This window comes from Atractosteus spatula, chromosome 8 (genome assembly GCF_055471065.1).
Source record: "Atractosteus spatula isolate fAtrSpa1 chromosome 8, fAtrSpa1.hap1, whole genome shotgun sequence".
NCBI classification, from domain to species: Eukaryota; Metazoa; Chordata; class Actinopteri; order Semionotiformes; family Lepisosteidae; genus Atractosteus; species Atractosteus spatula.
In genome coordinates this window covers 18745235-18760844 of record NC_142713.1, presented here as the reverse complement: position 1 = coordinate 18760844, position 15610 = coordinate 18745235, and the positions used below count along the sequence as shown (strand labels likewise).

Sequence of the window (15610 nt, the reverse complement as noted above, 5' to 3'; positions counted from 1 at the left end):
TATAAGATGCACACAACCATTTGTCATATTGAATGAAACTAAATCTTTTTTTTAATAAAAAATCCTCATATAAAAAAAAACAAGTATACAATTTATCTCTGATTCCATACAAATATAAAAATCACATATAAATGGATCAGTAAGAAAAAAACTCTAAAAAAGCTTAATATGGTTCAAGACTTAAAAAAATGGAATTTCCAGGCAAAGGAAGGTAATGGTCAGTGTGTTTCAAAGCAGAATCTGGTACCATTTATCTGAAACATGCCCATTCACTAAATTAGTGAGTGTAATAAATATTGTAATTTCTTAAAATACACTAATTTATCAGTGGTAACTCTTCTACATTTCTTAAATAATGAACCGTCCTTGCAAATGGCAAGATACAATATTTTAGTTAGTTCTACTACACAATTGAACTTTTGGGTGTGTAACCTTTAACACATTTATACTGTACGTACTGTATATACTGTACTCCTGCCAGACAATTAAAATTGGCTTTAATTACTCACTGTACTTCAGTAGGTGTTTTTCTAATCTCTGTGCTATAAATTCAATTGATTTTACTAGCAAATATTATATTGAATGTGCATTTGGTTCCTAGTCTAAAACCCTAGATGTATTATTGCAAAACAGAATGAGAAAGAAACTAGAAATCTTTGCCTTTAACACTCAAAATAAAGGAGTGGTAATTTAGACAACATACTGTTTAAAATGCACTTTTTTCCCACTCATTTAGTAACTAAGGGCCTGTACAGTTTCAACTATTTCTACAGCTGTGCACTAACCACCTAAAGGCAGCAGCAGTCCCAGGGCTTAATGGAGATTTAATGTGTTGTTCCAAGAAGTGGCCATCTTGACCACTATTGAAAAAACAAGTAATTGTCTGACATTTTATTTCATTTCATTTCACTGTTTCATTTCATTTCATCATACAAAAAGATAAACTTTATGTGAGTAATGTAACGTGAGTATACATGTTTTACTTTACTTTAACAGGCACTGCCATTACCATTACCAAAGCAATCTTTGTTAAAGGTTTGCTTGTTATTGCCAGATAGACTGATTCACTTTATAAAAGCACACAGTTTGGCAGTTCTATAGATATCTCTAATGAAATCATCAATGAGCAAAGAACTGGAAAGGCACGGGGTCACCATTGATCAACCGATTAAAACACCTCAATGTTCATTTAAAATTAAAAAAAAAAAGTTCTGCTGGACTAACTTTATTTGCCAATAAATATTGTTATTCTCCAGCCTTTTCTTTATATAAAAACAAGCTAGACAACATCTCACATCTCAGTTTATATAGATGGTAACTTTTATCAAAATAAAATGGCTTTTGTAAATAGGCAATGCTAAACCCTCACTCTCTACAAATCAGAGTAAATTGAAAATTAATGAGTTTTAGTTCCCAAAATGGCATTCTGAGTAAATTAGTACCTTAATGGGAAACACTGGCATTGCTATAATGTGAGGTTGTTGGGAGTTCAGCAGTTGTGATGGCAGAAAATGATTACCTCTGGGGCAAGCAATATGTGTGCCTTGAGAATACTGTACACAAATCCTATTTCTTTGCAATACATATTGCAAAACAGAAGCATTTGTGTTAACTTCATTTCTAGGAGAAAAACATAGAATATTATGTGTTAGAATCATTCTTATGTAGGTGAGAAAAACAACCACAGGAAACCGTATAGTATGGGAAAGCCACATAACTTGGAAGAATGTTTTTATATATTGGGCTTTTCATAATGTCTGATTTTTTTTTAGCAGTGAGCACTGTTTAAAAATGTTCACACTGCATATACAACTGGCATCGCTCTATAGTATGTATCATTCGGCATGTTTGTAGATATTTAGACAGGAACATTACCATATTTCTATGAAAATATTTCTATTTCTATGAGAAATATGTAAATAGGCAATGCTAAAAAGGTAATTGAAAATGACCTTGTAACTGAAAATAAAAAATACTGGTTCTTCAGAATGGGTACACATCTGAACTTTAATGTCAAATGAAAAAGATCGATATACTATAGGAAGCACTAGTGAATGTATTAGTTATAAAAAGATAGGCATACTGGCAAAAGAATACAAGTAAAGGCAAATAATCTGTACTGTCCACTGTATTATTCACTCACTATCAAGTCTTCAAGGACACCTTAGCCTTAGTCCTGAAAACAACTCACTGCTAGATTTATAATAAACAAGCATGTTTGAACTTAGTGATGGCTTCATAATAAAGATTAACATTTGCTGATTGCTCTGCTGAGACATCCAAAGTGAGGAATGGAGTCAAAGGCTCATGAACTGACCTTCTGAACTTCCTGCTGCAGTTTGTATAAAATCAATAATTAATTTCACTATCTTACCAGTAGTAACAAAGCTGGTAATTCATCCAAATCAGCAGATGTCGCAGGGTGACAGAAGTGAGAATAGAGCATGGGATTTGGGTGCTATGTTTACTTGAGTTGTGCATACCTGTATAAGGCACATGTATTTGTTGAGAATGGTGTGTTTTTCTTTTCTTTTTCATATCCGCCTCTCTCTCCTTATGAGTTTTTCTGTCACCATAACATAATCAGCACAGCGGACAGTGATGATCGCAGATTGAGTGACACACTGTTTGCTCAGACATCAATCAATTACCACTCAGACAGAGGGAACACACAGGCTGTCTGTACATGGACTGGTTGGGCACCAGAACTCGGACTGAGGAAAAAGAAAAGAAGAAGGAATTTTCATAAAGTAATTGTTTCCGGTTGTTTACATCCTTTGATGTTCCTACCCCTAATTCCAAACCTGGAGTTCTAGCTCACGAGACAAATGTCCGATCATTGGAGGTTCAGTGCTGAGGCTTTACAGTATGTCCCTTCCTTGCCCAGTTTCTTGTCACAGACAGAAGGATAGCTGAGGTTTAATGGAACATGTCATTTAAGACTGTCAGGATGGAGGAATAAGCTAGCAAGACAGCTGAAACTTTCTGCAGAGTTTGTTTTTTCTCCTACTTTAATATGGTGGAGGGAAGTGTGCCTGTATTAACTGATTCAGGAAAGATGTGTGCTTTGAAGTATTTTTTGTTGTTTAGAATGTGACAGAGAGATACGAGTTTTTATGGACTCCAAGGAGCATTCAGGATATTTTTTCTAAATAAATAGTTAAATAGTTGTTTTTATCCACGTGTACAGTTATACTTTGTTGTGGTTCCAAGAAGCATATTAGAAAAAAAAACTTAAATTACGTTATCAACTGCCTCTGGGGGATCCTAGAACAGAGATTCAGAAGGGTCCGAGCACTATTAAAATGTCTACATCATGTAGTCTGCTGCATACATCCATCTTCTAATGGCTAAATCCAGTTCAGGGTCAGGAGGGAGCTGGAGCCTATCCCAGCCCAGCAAGCAATGGAGCAATGGCAAGATATACAGTGGATGGGGCATGTTCATTCCATAAACCCTTCCCCTGAGATAAAAAAAATGTTTTGGTTTCTTTTTACTTGTTTCATTTGTACCTTTTACAGATTTTTGTCATATACTATAAGTTAAGGAAATTCTGCAATACAACACATTATTCAGATGTGTTTTCAGGTGTCCATACTGTATCTGTTCAATTCTTTTCTTTTGAATGAATTACATTCATATTCTTAAATTGTCTCATTTGACAATTTGTTTCATAGTCCCATTTCTCTTTCCTAGAAACTGATAACAGTGACCTTACATCTGATGAAAAATGTTTTTTTTATACTGTATGTGTGTGTGTACCAGAAAGTCTAGATTAATGAAGTATTCATAGACTTACATATTTTGACTACTGGTCTAAACTACAATGTTTTCTGTTTTTTATTCCAGTTGAGCTATAAATGACTTGATTAGTTTAAGGTTCTGTTTAGGCAAAATTCCAGTTGAAATTTTATGTCAGATTATTTTATCCATCTGCTTTTCAAATAAAAAAAGGAAACTAATTAGCATAAATCTGTGTAGATAAACTCACCTATAGGATAAAAGTACCACAGTCACAAAGCTTCTTGGACTCTTGTATTGTAACTGCTTCTAAAGACGCTCAATTGTACTGTGTCTTAGATTTGTGAGGAAAAACATCATGAGATGAAGTATATAGAGATGAGTTAACATTTTCCTGGTTTGACCTGAAAGTAACAGTAGATCACTATAATAGTGGTTTAAATTCCTGCAATCCCTGCACTCCTTTCTTAATTGTCAATGTTTGATGTTTTTGGAAATGCAATGTATTACAGTACTTCACTTTAATTTGGCCAGTGAAAAGGAAATAATTCAAAGATGAGCATTAAAAAGGAACATGGCGAGATGCTTTCCAAAGTTTATTTGACTAAATTGCAAGCAGGGAGAAACTGAAATATGTTAGGTTGTTTGAAGAAACCTTGGTTGTTCCCTCTCTGAAAACTTATTCAGAAATGTAGAAAGTTTTGGCAAAAGTGGCATGTGGACCAAAAATCCAAAGTCAATACAGACCAGCTGGGGATGGCAAGATTAACTCTGATGGAGAAAACCGAGCAGCTACATGCTCTCAAACTATGACTCATGCATGGAAATTGGAAGAAGCCTGATCAGAGATCCGTGTGTTCACACAGTCAATTTTACATTTTTATTACATTGTAAAATGAACTCATATTTTTTTTTATTAATCCATCTTTACAACATACATTTTAAAGACATGGGAGGGCCATTTTGCTCCTCTTATTTATGTGGTTGCAAAAATAGATTAGCCTTTATAGTCTCATCCTTTCATAACATTTACAGAATATTTAAAGAATATTGTACAGAATAATCTTCAATAATATGGATATTTGAGCCTGATGTTTTATACACAGTACTATATTGACCATATTTGGTCTACAATGTGTAAAACACCTGGTATTTTCAAGCACCTACATATTCCTTGTGTTGATGCAGACATTAATAGTCCATTTGCTCCATTATTATGTATACTTTTCTTACTTTTCAAACTACTTTTAGATTTCATATACACTTTACCGCTCAGTAATGTAACACTAAACTTGTGCTTGGTTTTGTGAGCTGACTAGTCTTCATATGTAAAAGAACCGAAGCCTATGAATTAAGACCCCCCTCACTAGCCTAGGTTATGATAGTAACAAGGGAAAAAAACCTCAGTGGTGTGGTGGCGCTGTGGCTAAGGATCTGTGCCTGTGACTGGAAGGTTGCTGGTTTGTATCCTGCGGCTGGCAGAGGAATCCTACTTTGTTGGGCCCCTGAGCAAGGCCCTTAACCCCAACTGCTCCAGGGGCGCTGTATAAATGGCTGACTCTGTTCTCTGACCCCAAGCTTCTCTCCCTGTCTCATGGAGAGCAAGCTGGGGTATGCAAAAAGACAAATTACTAATACATGAAATTGTATATGGCCAATAAAGTGATGTTATACTGTATATTAATTAAAACAAAATCTCCTTAATGTCATATTTTATCAATATGAGCAACTTCAAGTTGACTTTGTCAAAAACTGTATTATATAACTACCTTTTAACAATGTATTGCCTGGTTAATAAGAGCAGATGGTGAAGAAGAAGTGAATGTCTTTACATATGACAGCTAATGCTTATAGAAAATCAGAACACCTGACAATGTTTTCGGGAAATGTTATCTAACTGAAACTGAATTACCAGATCTAATTAAATGTTTGTTGTTAACTTTCAATTCAATCTGCTTGTCCACCTCAGAAAGTGCTCGGTTACAAGTGTCAGTGTGTATTAATCTATACCCTAGTGTGATATATGAGATGTTGTTAGCTATTTATTGAGATGAGACACTTTCAACATCCCAAATAAACCTGTGGATAAAATAATTAATAACAGCTACAGGAATGCACTCAGAAGCGTTTCATCTTATTAAAGTAGACAGAAGATAAAGTTTCACTTGCTGGTGATCTGAAGGAATCAGAGCCTAGTTTTCAAAGAATGGCATTCTGAAGAATGGTCTCACAGAAACCTCAGAATAGCACCTCCAATTCACATGCAAGTTGATGGCAGGCAAAATAATTTTTTGTATTTTTAAAATATTTTGAACCTTCATTAGTTCAATTTCAGAGTGAATATAAAACATGGGATTCACCACTGTGCAGTAGACACCACATACTGTAGGAGCCTGTGGAGTTCATCATGTCTGCATAATTTCATGTCTAAATAATAAAGGGAAAAACATCAGCTAGTAACACAACCATGTCAAGTTGAGAGTATCCTCTTCAGCCATACCAATACTTGGTCAGTGGTGCATATTACTGTTTAAAAAAATTGATATGTCTTTGAATGTATATCTCAAAGAAACAAATCAAGTCAAAAGTATGGTTCACAGCTATTGCAGTAATGGAAGTTCACTTCCAAGGCTTAAAATGCTTGATTTTAGTAATATCTTACAAACTGGGCCCTGCATTGTTAAGGGATTTTCCACAGCAGACGCCCAGTAGTGCATAATGCTTCAGTTAAGAAGATCTAATTTTCCAGAATGCCATTAAAAAATGTGTTTTTGAAAAATCATCTGTCGCAGCCCAGAACAGTCTGAGTACATTCTATTCATAAACCTGATTAAACACAAAAAATGTATTTTGGTATATAAATGATGTACCTGTAGTCCAAGTGGTTGTGTACTTGGAGATTGATGACCAAAAAAGTAAACATTTTTTCTGGTGCAATATTCTCCTCAATTTTAATGAAAAACACGCTGAGGGGGGCAGGGGGTTTCCTTAATGTCTCTGCTCATCTTCCTACATTCTGCAAGAAAAAATCTTAATGCCACTCATATAATTATCTATATAGTGCTGTTAGGAGATTTGTTTTTTATTGAGGCAAATGTCTGAAGCAAACGTTTTATTTTCATGCATCTTATTTTTCATATAATCACAAGTTTAATAGTGTTTGCTCAACAAACAATGCCTTTCTCTGCCAAGTGGCTCATATTAATTAAAGCCCAGGCAGAGTGTTTTCTTTAGCTGTGTTGAAGAGAGTACCTCTGTTCTGATGCTGAAGATGTATGGAGTTCCAGCAAGAGTCAGCACTTTGGATTTAATTGGTCCCAGCAGAGCCTCTTCCTGTTAATTATGGCAGCCATGACACAAACAGCCAAAATGAGAGACACTCATTAAAGGCACAGGAAGCTGAGTATCAGGAAAACCTTCTGACTCCTTTTACTTCAAACATGAATTATCCTCCATTTAAACACACATTTGTCTTTCACATGCAACTTTGGTAATCAAGTTGCTGTCGGAGTCTTTATAAAGAAAAAGAGGATAATACTGACATAGTCCTTAAATCCAGATTCTTTTCTCCAGTGTTTGTAAAGACAAGGGTGATCTAAAGATCCCATTCATTCTGTTATTGTGACAATAAAACCATTGGAAAAAGAAAGCCTGTTTGATAAATGGTCAGCTCCCTAGTGCAGATGTTAGGTGTTAAGTTGTCTTGACATTTTGTAAAACTGATTGTACTTTGTGTGTTTCATTGTGGTTCTATTGGGTATTTTTATAGTACTAGTAAAAGCTGCCAGTTAGACTGATTTGAAAACTGAAATCCTACACTTCCACTGTTTCCTTATGTTATTCAGTGCATCGTGGCCCTCTTCCACTGTGCATAATCCATAGACATACTGACTAATAAAATTACAAGGCATTGTAAAGGATCTCAGTTTTTATACTCTAAGGGGAAAATACTCATTACACATTAACTGCTACCTAACAGGTTGCTCCATAGATGAATGTGAACTGCCAAGTGCAACAGCTGTCTGTTATAAAAGGCCATTGGTTCTCAAGCAGAAGTCGAGAGTGTGTGTAGAAAGTGTTTAAGCAGAGAGCTCCTAACGGAAGTGAGCAGCTTTTGCGAATGTTCCCAAAAAAAGATACAAAATGTTTACTGAGATGAATGTACTTGAATTGAATAAGTTTATTTTAAAAATTACATAAAAAGGAATATTGTTTTTTTAAGGTAATAAAATAAAGGATTGTAGTGTATGGAATCTTAATATGGTGGTAAAACAGAAATAAATTAAATACGATGAGCATTTAAGCAACAGAATCTTACTTTATTGGCATACTTTAGAAAACAATGTGCAGTCATCAATATATCAGCTATTGAATTCTTATTAAGTTGTTTATATTCCATAAATAGTAATACCTATCCAATGTTTAGACCTGAATATTATGGAGTGGGAGGTCACAAATAATGGATCTTTTATGTTCTCATTATTTTTCAAAGAGTCATTTTAGTTGACAATATTTGCTATGGTACCAATGGGTAATGCTGAGAGAATGTACTACGTTTCCACCAGAAAATTGCTTAACTTTTTATAATTCTTTTTTTTATATATGCCATCATTTGTTTAATTAGGATCTCCATTAGTTATTTATAAAAAGTCACTTTGGAAATGAGCCAACAATGAATACACAGTGGTGTTCTGGAGATGAGATTCACTCTACAGTAATACGACTATTAGAAATAATCATTCTGCTGTATGAACACAGGCTTTCAGTGCAGTCTTGGTCTAAGTAATCAATATCAAGGATGAATAAAGGATGGTGTTTTCAGAATAATGTCAACATAAATATTTAGTACAGTACATTTATAAATATTTAGTACATTTCACTCATTCAGGAGGGGAAAAGATGACCCATGTCAGGGAATGAGCATTGTCTGTTTTGTATACTGTACAGTATATTGAAGACAGGATGATACTACAAAGCACAATAATAACATAACACTATCTTTGAGTTCTACCATGTGAAGCAATTATTATTCTTCATTTAATTACAGTAGTGTTTTACAAATTAAATTAACTAAATGGACTTTTATAATTAATTTCAATTTTCTGTTTTTGTTTTTTTATTATTATTTCTGATCTTTTCCAGGATAGCTGTGCAAGGGTTCTTCTGTTTCGTGGTGCGAATAAAGAAATCAAAAACTACAACAGTCAAACAGCATTCCAGGTAGGAGATGGATTTCCATGTCTTTTCTGCTGAGAAGCTCACTTTCTGCGTGTGCATTATTAATGTAGCAATACGTTTGTAATACAGTAACTCACTCTTTCGTGATCCATCACCCACATCACCACAGCATAACCTTTTGTACTGATCCCAGAAGGGCTGTATACTTTTCACAAACCTGTGAAGAAGTCTGCAGAGCTGAAACATTGTGTTTCTTGTCTTCTCAATTTTCACTTTTCAGTGTGAAATTAACCTCTTACATGTTCCTTTGCATCTTTTTTTTTTCAAGAAAAGGTGTGAGAGGTGCAAATAATGTTAGTTGGCCTGTTTGAACAAATGTATCATGAAAACAATTCGCAATGGAGCAATGATAATGGCACAGCGTACAGTAAATGAGACCATAAATCACATGTTCCTGTGGACAACAGAGGTATATTTACAGAGGGCACTGACATTATCATCGTCCAGCAAAAGATGCATGTGGGCCAACATGGACAGAAACTTTAGTTACAACAAGCCAATACAGAGCCTTTCCACATTGGGTTTGTCACCCATGGGGAAATATCCCTTCTAGTCACCATTGTTCATTTCTCAACAATGCTGTTTCCACATTCACAGGGCATGCAGAGGCTCTTCTGAAATCCATTTATTAAAATCTTAAAAAAAACACAAATGGATTAATACATGTAGACATTTTATTAACAAAAAAAGTAATTTATATACAGATGCATTACCCATACTTCAACACGATTCTTATTTGAAATGAAAGTGATTTTATTTCACCCCACACATACATTTGTGTTAACATTTCCTAATGATATCATTGCTGTGTCAAGAACAGTGTAATAAATTATTTTAATCCTAGGTCTGGAGCAGCCTTACTACCTGTGTCCTGTTATTTGTTGAAGCATTTATATGCAATACAGTGTGTATACTGAATTTCTTATGAATACACTATGGCCCACTCTGAGTAATACTGTTATTGAAGCCTTGCATTTTTAACCTATGAGGTTATTTAATATGGCCATTCTGTCAGGAGAGGTACATGTGCATTAAAATTTTTCAAAAACAAAATAAAGCTAGCATGGGAAACCATTATATTACAGTATCAAGGGAATATAGAGATTTTCTTTTGCCAGACCCACAACCCATGTACAAATTTATAGCATTCAGTGACACATATTCAGTAAATACTGTTTCAATTTCAATGTCAAGGCAAGGTCACTGCAGGATCATGGTTAAATTTGGAATGTAATATATTAATTAATTAGATAGAAGGTATCAAATAAGTGGAGATTTTTGCTTTGTTATCAATAATGTCACTTGTTTTGTTTAAAGCATGAAGATTTTAAAAAAAGATCTTTTATAGTCTGGGGGTTCCCAAAGTACAGGGTTCTTTTAATGGTGTGAACATTCAAACTCACATGGTTTATTTCTAACAGCCAGACTTACTGTATATCTCGACAAATAAAATATATATTACAAGGTGTGTGAGATTGTTCATAGTTACAGTAGCTTCAAAGTAAACAAAACTTACATCAGGAGACCTTTGAACAGGCAGCAGACTCATAAAAATCTTTAATATTAATGTCAGGCAGACAAAACCTGTCAGCAAAAAAATACCTTCCTTTTGGATTTTCGAGCTACTCAACTGAAATCTGTGGTTCTCAAACCTTTTGGACCAAGTACCACCCCTGATCAAACCAAAGCATCCAAGTACCACCTACAGCACAAGTCATCTTCTCAAAGGAACCCCAGAAAATCTCAATGACCAACATGAGCACCCGCACACACACACTTACACACACATATAATAAATATAATAATAATAATAAACATTATTTGATAAAGTGCCTTTAAAAGTAGCTTCTCAAAGCGGTTTACAGAATGACGACAGGAACAACAACAATTAAAATGAACAATAAAAAAGCACCATTTCAGTGAGAGGGGTGAGCCTGTTTAGTCAAGCAAAGCAGATGTCAATTCATTGGTCGAGCCTTAATACAATTCAAAACAGAGTCTAACAGATTTTACATCCTCAGGAATTTTTTTTGACGGCCAAGGCCTCGTGGTGAATGCTGCAGTACGTTCACTTCATATCTGGAACAACCTCTATTTCGTGCAACTACAGTACACCGCTGTGACGGCTTGTCATCGCTCCCTCTGTACAAATTCTGATGCATTTTATCCAGTCGATGCCATTCTCTTCGATAAATTCATTCAGAAGCTGAAATATGATTCATTCAGAAGCGAAACACAGAGATGCTTGTTGTATTTTTCCCAAATTAAGCTAGAACAGTCATTAAATATTTTTCTGTTATCTATCACGCTTTCCTGTGCTCACAAGATTGCCAGTGTTCCAAAGCCATGCACATTCTCCTACCTCCCTTTTTACAGAAGATAACTTTTTTTAAATACAATTTGTCACTTACGTTCGTAGCACACATTTCTATGCTTTCCTGTGCTTACAAGATTGGCATTGTTCCAAAATCACGCACATTCTCCTACCTCCCTATTTGCTGGAGTTAACTTTTTTAAATACAAATGGTCACTTGCGTTCGTAGGACGCATTTCTATACAATGGTATAGAATTACATAGTAGCTCTTGTGTCCACTCAAGTATTAGCACACGCTGTATCGTAGTACGTAGGCTGCATATTTGACACATAAACTAATTTTATTAAAATAAAAAATATGAAAACCCGTCCCAATTTTTTAGTGCACACAACAAATTTCCTGGGTCTGGGAGCACTCTGGGGGCGCCACCTGGGGGCGCTCTGCATACCACAAGTGGTACGTGTACCATAGTTTGAGAACCACAGTGTTATGCCAATGTAGTTCATCTCAGAGAATGAAAATATAGCCATGAAATGTGTTTACGAATTTGTCTGTAAAGGTCTGAAAAGACCAAAGTCTACTCTGTGTGGCTGCAGTGTTAGCTGCTGTCACAAATTGGTTGATGAGGTGTTTCCACACAGTCAGGAAATTTGATAAGGACAAGAGCAGAGATGTTCTCATTGTTTATGCTAAGTGCCATCAACTGACACAGTCAGGGTTTGACAACTCTGGGGTGTGGACCATACATGGGAATGATAACAGCTAAACAGAGAAAACAAAAAGGCAGAGGAACAAAAAACCACCACACACAATACCTGCCAATCATGAAACAATACCCTTGTCCTTTGATTATGCAATCTGCATACAGTTGTAGCAAAAGGCTTTGACCTGTACAGAGCTATATACAGTATGTAGCATTATTTTCCTTTATGGCAATCTTCAAAAAGAAAATCCTCCATAAGAACTTGAAAAGCTTTCTCTTTACCATAGCAGGGGTTATTCTTGTCACCTTCTCTTGTGACAGCAGGATGTGCTTATGATTGTGTGTTGTGAGTGTGCGGATAACACAAGAACACAATATAGATGGACTGAGTCAGCAGTGGTAGTAAAATGATCTGCCAGTGTTTGGCATGAATGGGAAACTCCCATCCTGGGGTTTCCGATCGAAAAAGAAGGGATCTTTTATTGGAAATGGGTCTGTGATCTGCTGTTGTAAAAGACTACTACTGTATATCTGCTGTGCCATTCATGGTTATTTCTCAGATGCCATATAGGAGAGTTTGGCCAGTAGTGATAAAGACGAAAAGGCAACAAATGAGATTCTTGGGGTTTTTTTACAAGAAAAACTAATAGAGAACTAATAGAGTAAAGGTGTTTCTGTCCTGGTCCAGTATACATCCCAAGCCAACTCAAAATATTTCTGGGATGGGTCCTAAATCCCAGATTAATTACATCAGCCCCCAGGAACACACCCCACTAAAATACAGATAAACCGCATTGTAATACTTCCTGACAAACACAGTCACAATCGTAATCTCATTTTGAAATCGAATCCTTTGATTCAAGTTCACAATCACATAATTGTTCTATTACAATATTATCTTGTATACAAGTAATTAACTAAATAATGACAACCTTTAGTTAGTAGTGGTGTTATTTACTAGTATATCTCATTTTATTGTAATTAAATGATAAAAGTTCATTATTATCACATTTAACTTAATTATTTCAATGTTAAAATAATCTTAATATTCCATTCATAGAAAACGTCTAGCATGGTATGTAATCAATGACTGAGGAACAATATTTTAGAGTTATTTCTTATGCTGGTAAGTGATGATGCATCAAGTTGTTGATGAATTATTTGAAATCAATGTAGACCATAGCTGTGCAAAGAATGGTAATGTACTAAATAATACCAGTATGTTCTCACGAAATAGGTTTTTCTGTATTGTGAAATGTGATAAAGTTGATGGATGGATTCTTCCATAAAATGCTATATTTCATAATTCGCAAGCATGAAATGGGGTACAATCATGTTTTTCGGTATATCACAGCCAGTATTGAAGGAAGCAGCAGAGGACAACCCCTGGCATCAGACTAGTACATCTGCCACTCAGCTAATTTGTGTGTCATCTCAGTATACTGTAGATGAGGGACAATGAAAATCAATGACTACTATGTGAGAAGTGAAATCATTTTACATAAACCTAATTACATTTTATGTTGTTGATGTTCACATAATATGTACAGTATATAGCTTCATATAGAGTTACAGACACACAATATACAGTAGAATAGGTACTTTTTACATTATGTGTAGTATTTTTCTCTTCTAAAAATAAGATTTTAAAATTGAAATGTAGTTCTTTTGTTTTCTTATAATTTTGCTATAGTTTATTTTTACTGTTCTTTTTTAACATTTCTTTGCATTAATTAATCTCCCTGTGTTCTCTCTATACTTTGTTGTGCTCCATTATTACATTGTCTATAATAAAAGGATTTACTATGGTAAGGGTTTATAAAGCTATACAGTAGTTCTCATTTCTTAACAAGGCTCCTTATAATTACCACCCACAATTGTCACCGGTAAACACCTGCCATAAAAACAGGCCCATCCTTAACCTGGTATTCTGCACCAAAGACAACATTTTAGTTTAAGTTTAATGGGTCATCATAGATAATTATAACAAATTATCACTGCATAAAAAGACAAATCAAATGTTATAATTTAAATTTAGATTTCAGTGATCTTAAAACAACAAACAAAAACTGTCAAATTCAGCCTTGATATTCAATGCAAATAACAACAAATTAATTCTCTTTTCAGTATTCATTTTATGCTCATTGTACTGTGTACAAGGTGAAACCATTTACTGATATGATCCACATTAAAGTTAGTTTTGAGAAATCCTACAAGGCACGAAAAGAAAGATATTGAGAGATTCAATAACAAGTTAAAAAAAGGTTTGTGTTAATTATCGTAAGGAATAACTGAGAGATGGCTGAAGAAAAAATAATATAATCTTTTATTAGTGGTGGACACTATGGGCCTCTTTCCCTGCAGGGTTATGTCTTATTGCATCCATTCAGAGAAAGCTCAACATCTGGAAAGAAGTCAATGCAAGTTGTAAGAGATTATTATATCATGACCTGCAGCTCAGTACCATCTGGCTCATGAAAAAATACTTGCTCTGTAAAAAGTAACACTTAGTATTTAAGTGTGAATGATTAAACCTCCTTTGCTCCACACTTTAAAATGTAAATATCACTTCTATATCATTGTACCGATGTTTTTATCCTTTTTGTGGTTTACATATGTTTACATATTCTATAATGTTGTCCATTGTGAAAGTGAAACTTGTATACAAGAAATTGACAGACCTGAATACCAAAAGACTGCCTCAAATCATTCATTTTTTGGGTCTTAAATTTGTTTCAACTAGTGGACATGCTTAGGTGTCCAGATGAAGCCCTATATTACATCACTGGATCCAGTTTGGGTTATGTCATTAGCTGACTGTTGCCAGCTGTTGCCACATAACCTGGAAGGGTTTGGGTCAGTCATCATTTGACAGGCTTTGCAAAGCTTTTGTTCTAGTTGTTTTAAGTTCTCACCTCTAAAATTTTACCTTTTAAAATGCATGCTGAATGAGATTTAAATTTGGAGATAGAATTGGCCAATCCAATCTGAATGGTGAAGCATTGTCTAATAAGTATGGAAGCATTTTCTTCGAAATAAACATAACTAAAATGATTTTATTAAAATTAAAATATTATAGTATTATATTTTCTATACAGTGGTATAGTATGGCATAATCTAATACTAGAGAATGATGCTAATATTTGAGCTTATAGTGAATTCTCAGTTTAGACTTTACTATCCCGATACATATACAGTACTATACAAGAGGTAAACATATACGTACAGTATATATATCATGATTATGAGTATTAATTACAATCATAATCATGCTATATATATATATAATATTGAGCCATCTTATGATTTCTCATTCCTCTTTTGTATATACAGTATATAAAGCCAAAATATGCAGCCGCGGGCAACGGTTTCACTGGTATTAGGGTCTTCTGTATTGTAACATATCATATTTGTGTCTTATGGCGAACACTATAGCTTAATGATATGGCAAAAGTTAATTCATTTTCATACTGTATTCATCATTCAAAGTGACTTTTAAAGAGCCACTGTAACCCTGCATGGTTCTGTCTGTAATGCAAAGTTTATAGATTAGGTTTTTTTTAATGTACTTACTGGATAGTTTTGCCTTTCACGTGCATCAGGATGCTGTGT

The 15610-nt window shown here is 34.6% G+C and overlaps 1 protein-coding gene across 1 annotated transcript in view; it reads left to right on the top strand.

Annotated features, from left to right (window-relative positions):
- Positions 1 to 15610, top strand: part of shank3a (SH3 and multiple ankyrin repeat domains 3a) — a 476554-nt gene that overhangs the window by 185657 nt on the left and 275287 nt on the right. Inside the window, exon 8 of the mRNA XM_088922585.1 lies at positions 8884 to 8961. Within this exon, the coding sequence (XP_088778711.1) occupies positions 8884 to 8961 (78 nt within the window). The remainder of the gene's footprint in view (positions 1 to 8883; positions 8962 to 15610) is intronic.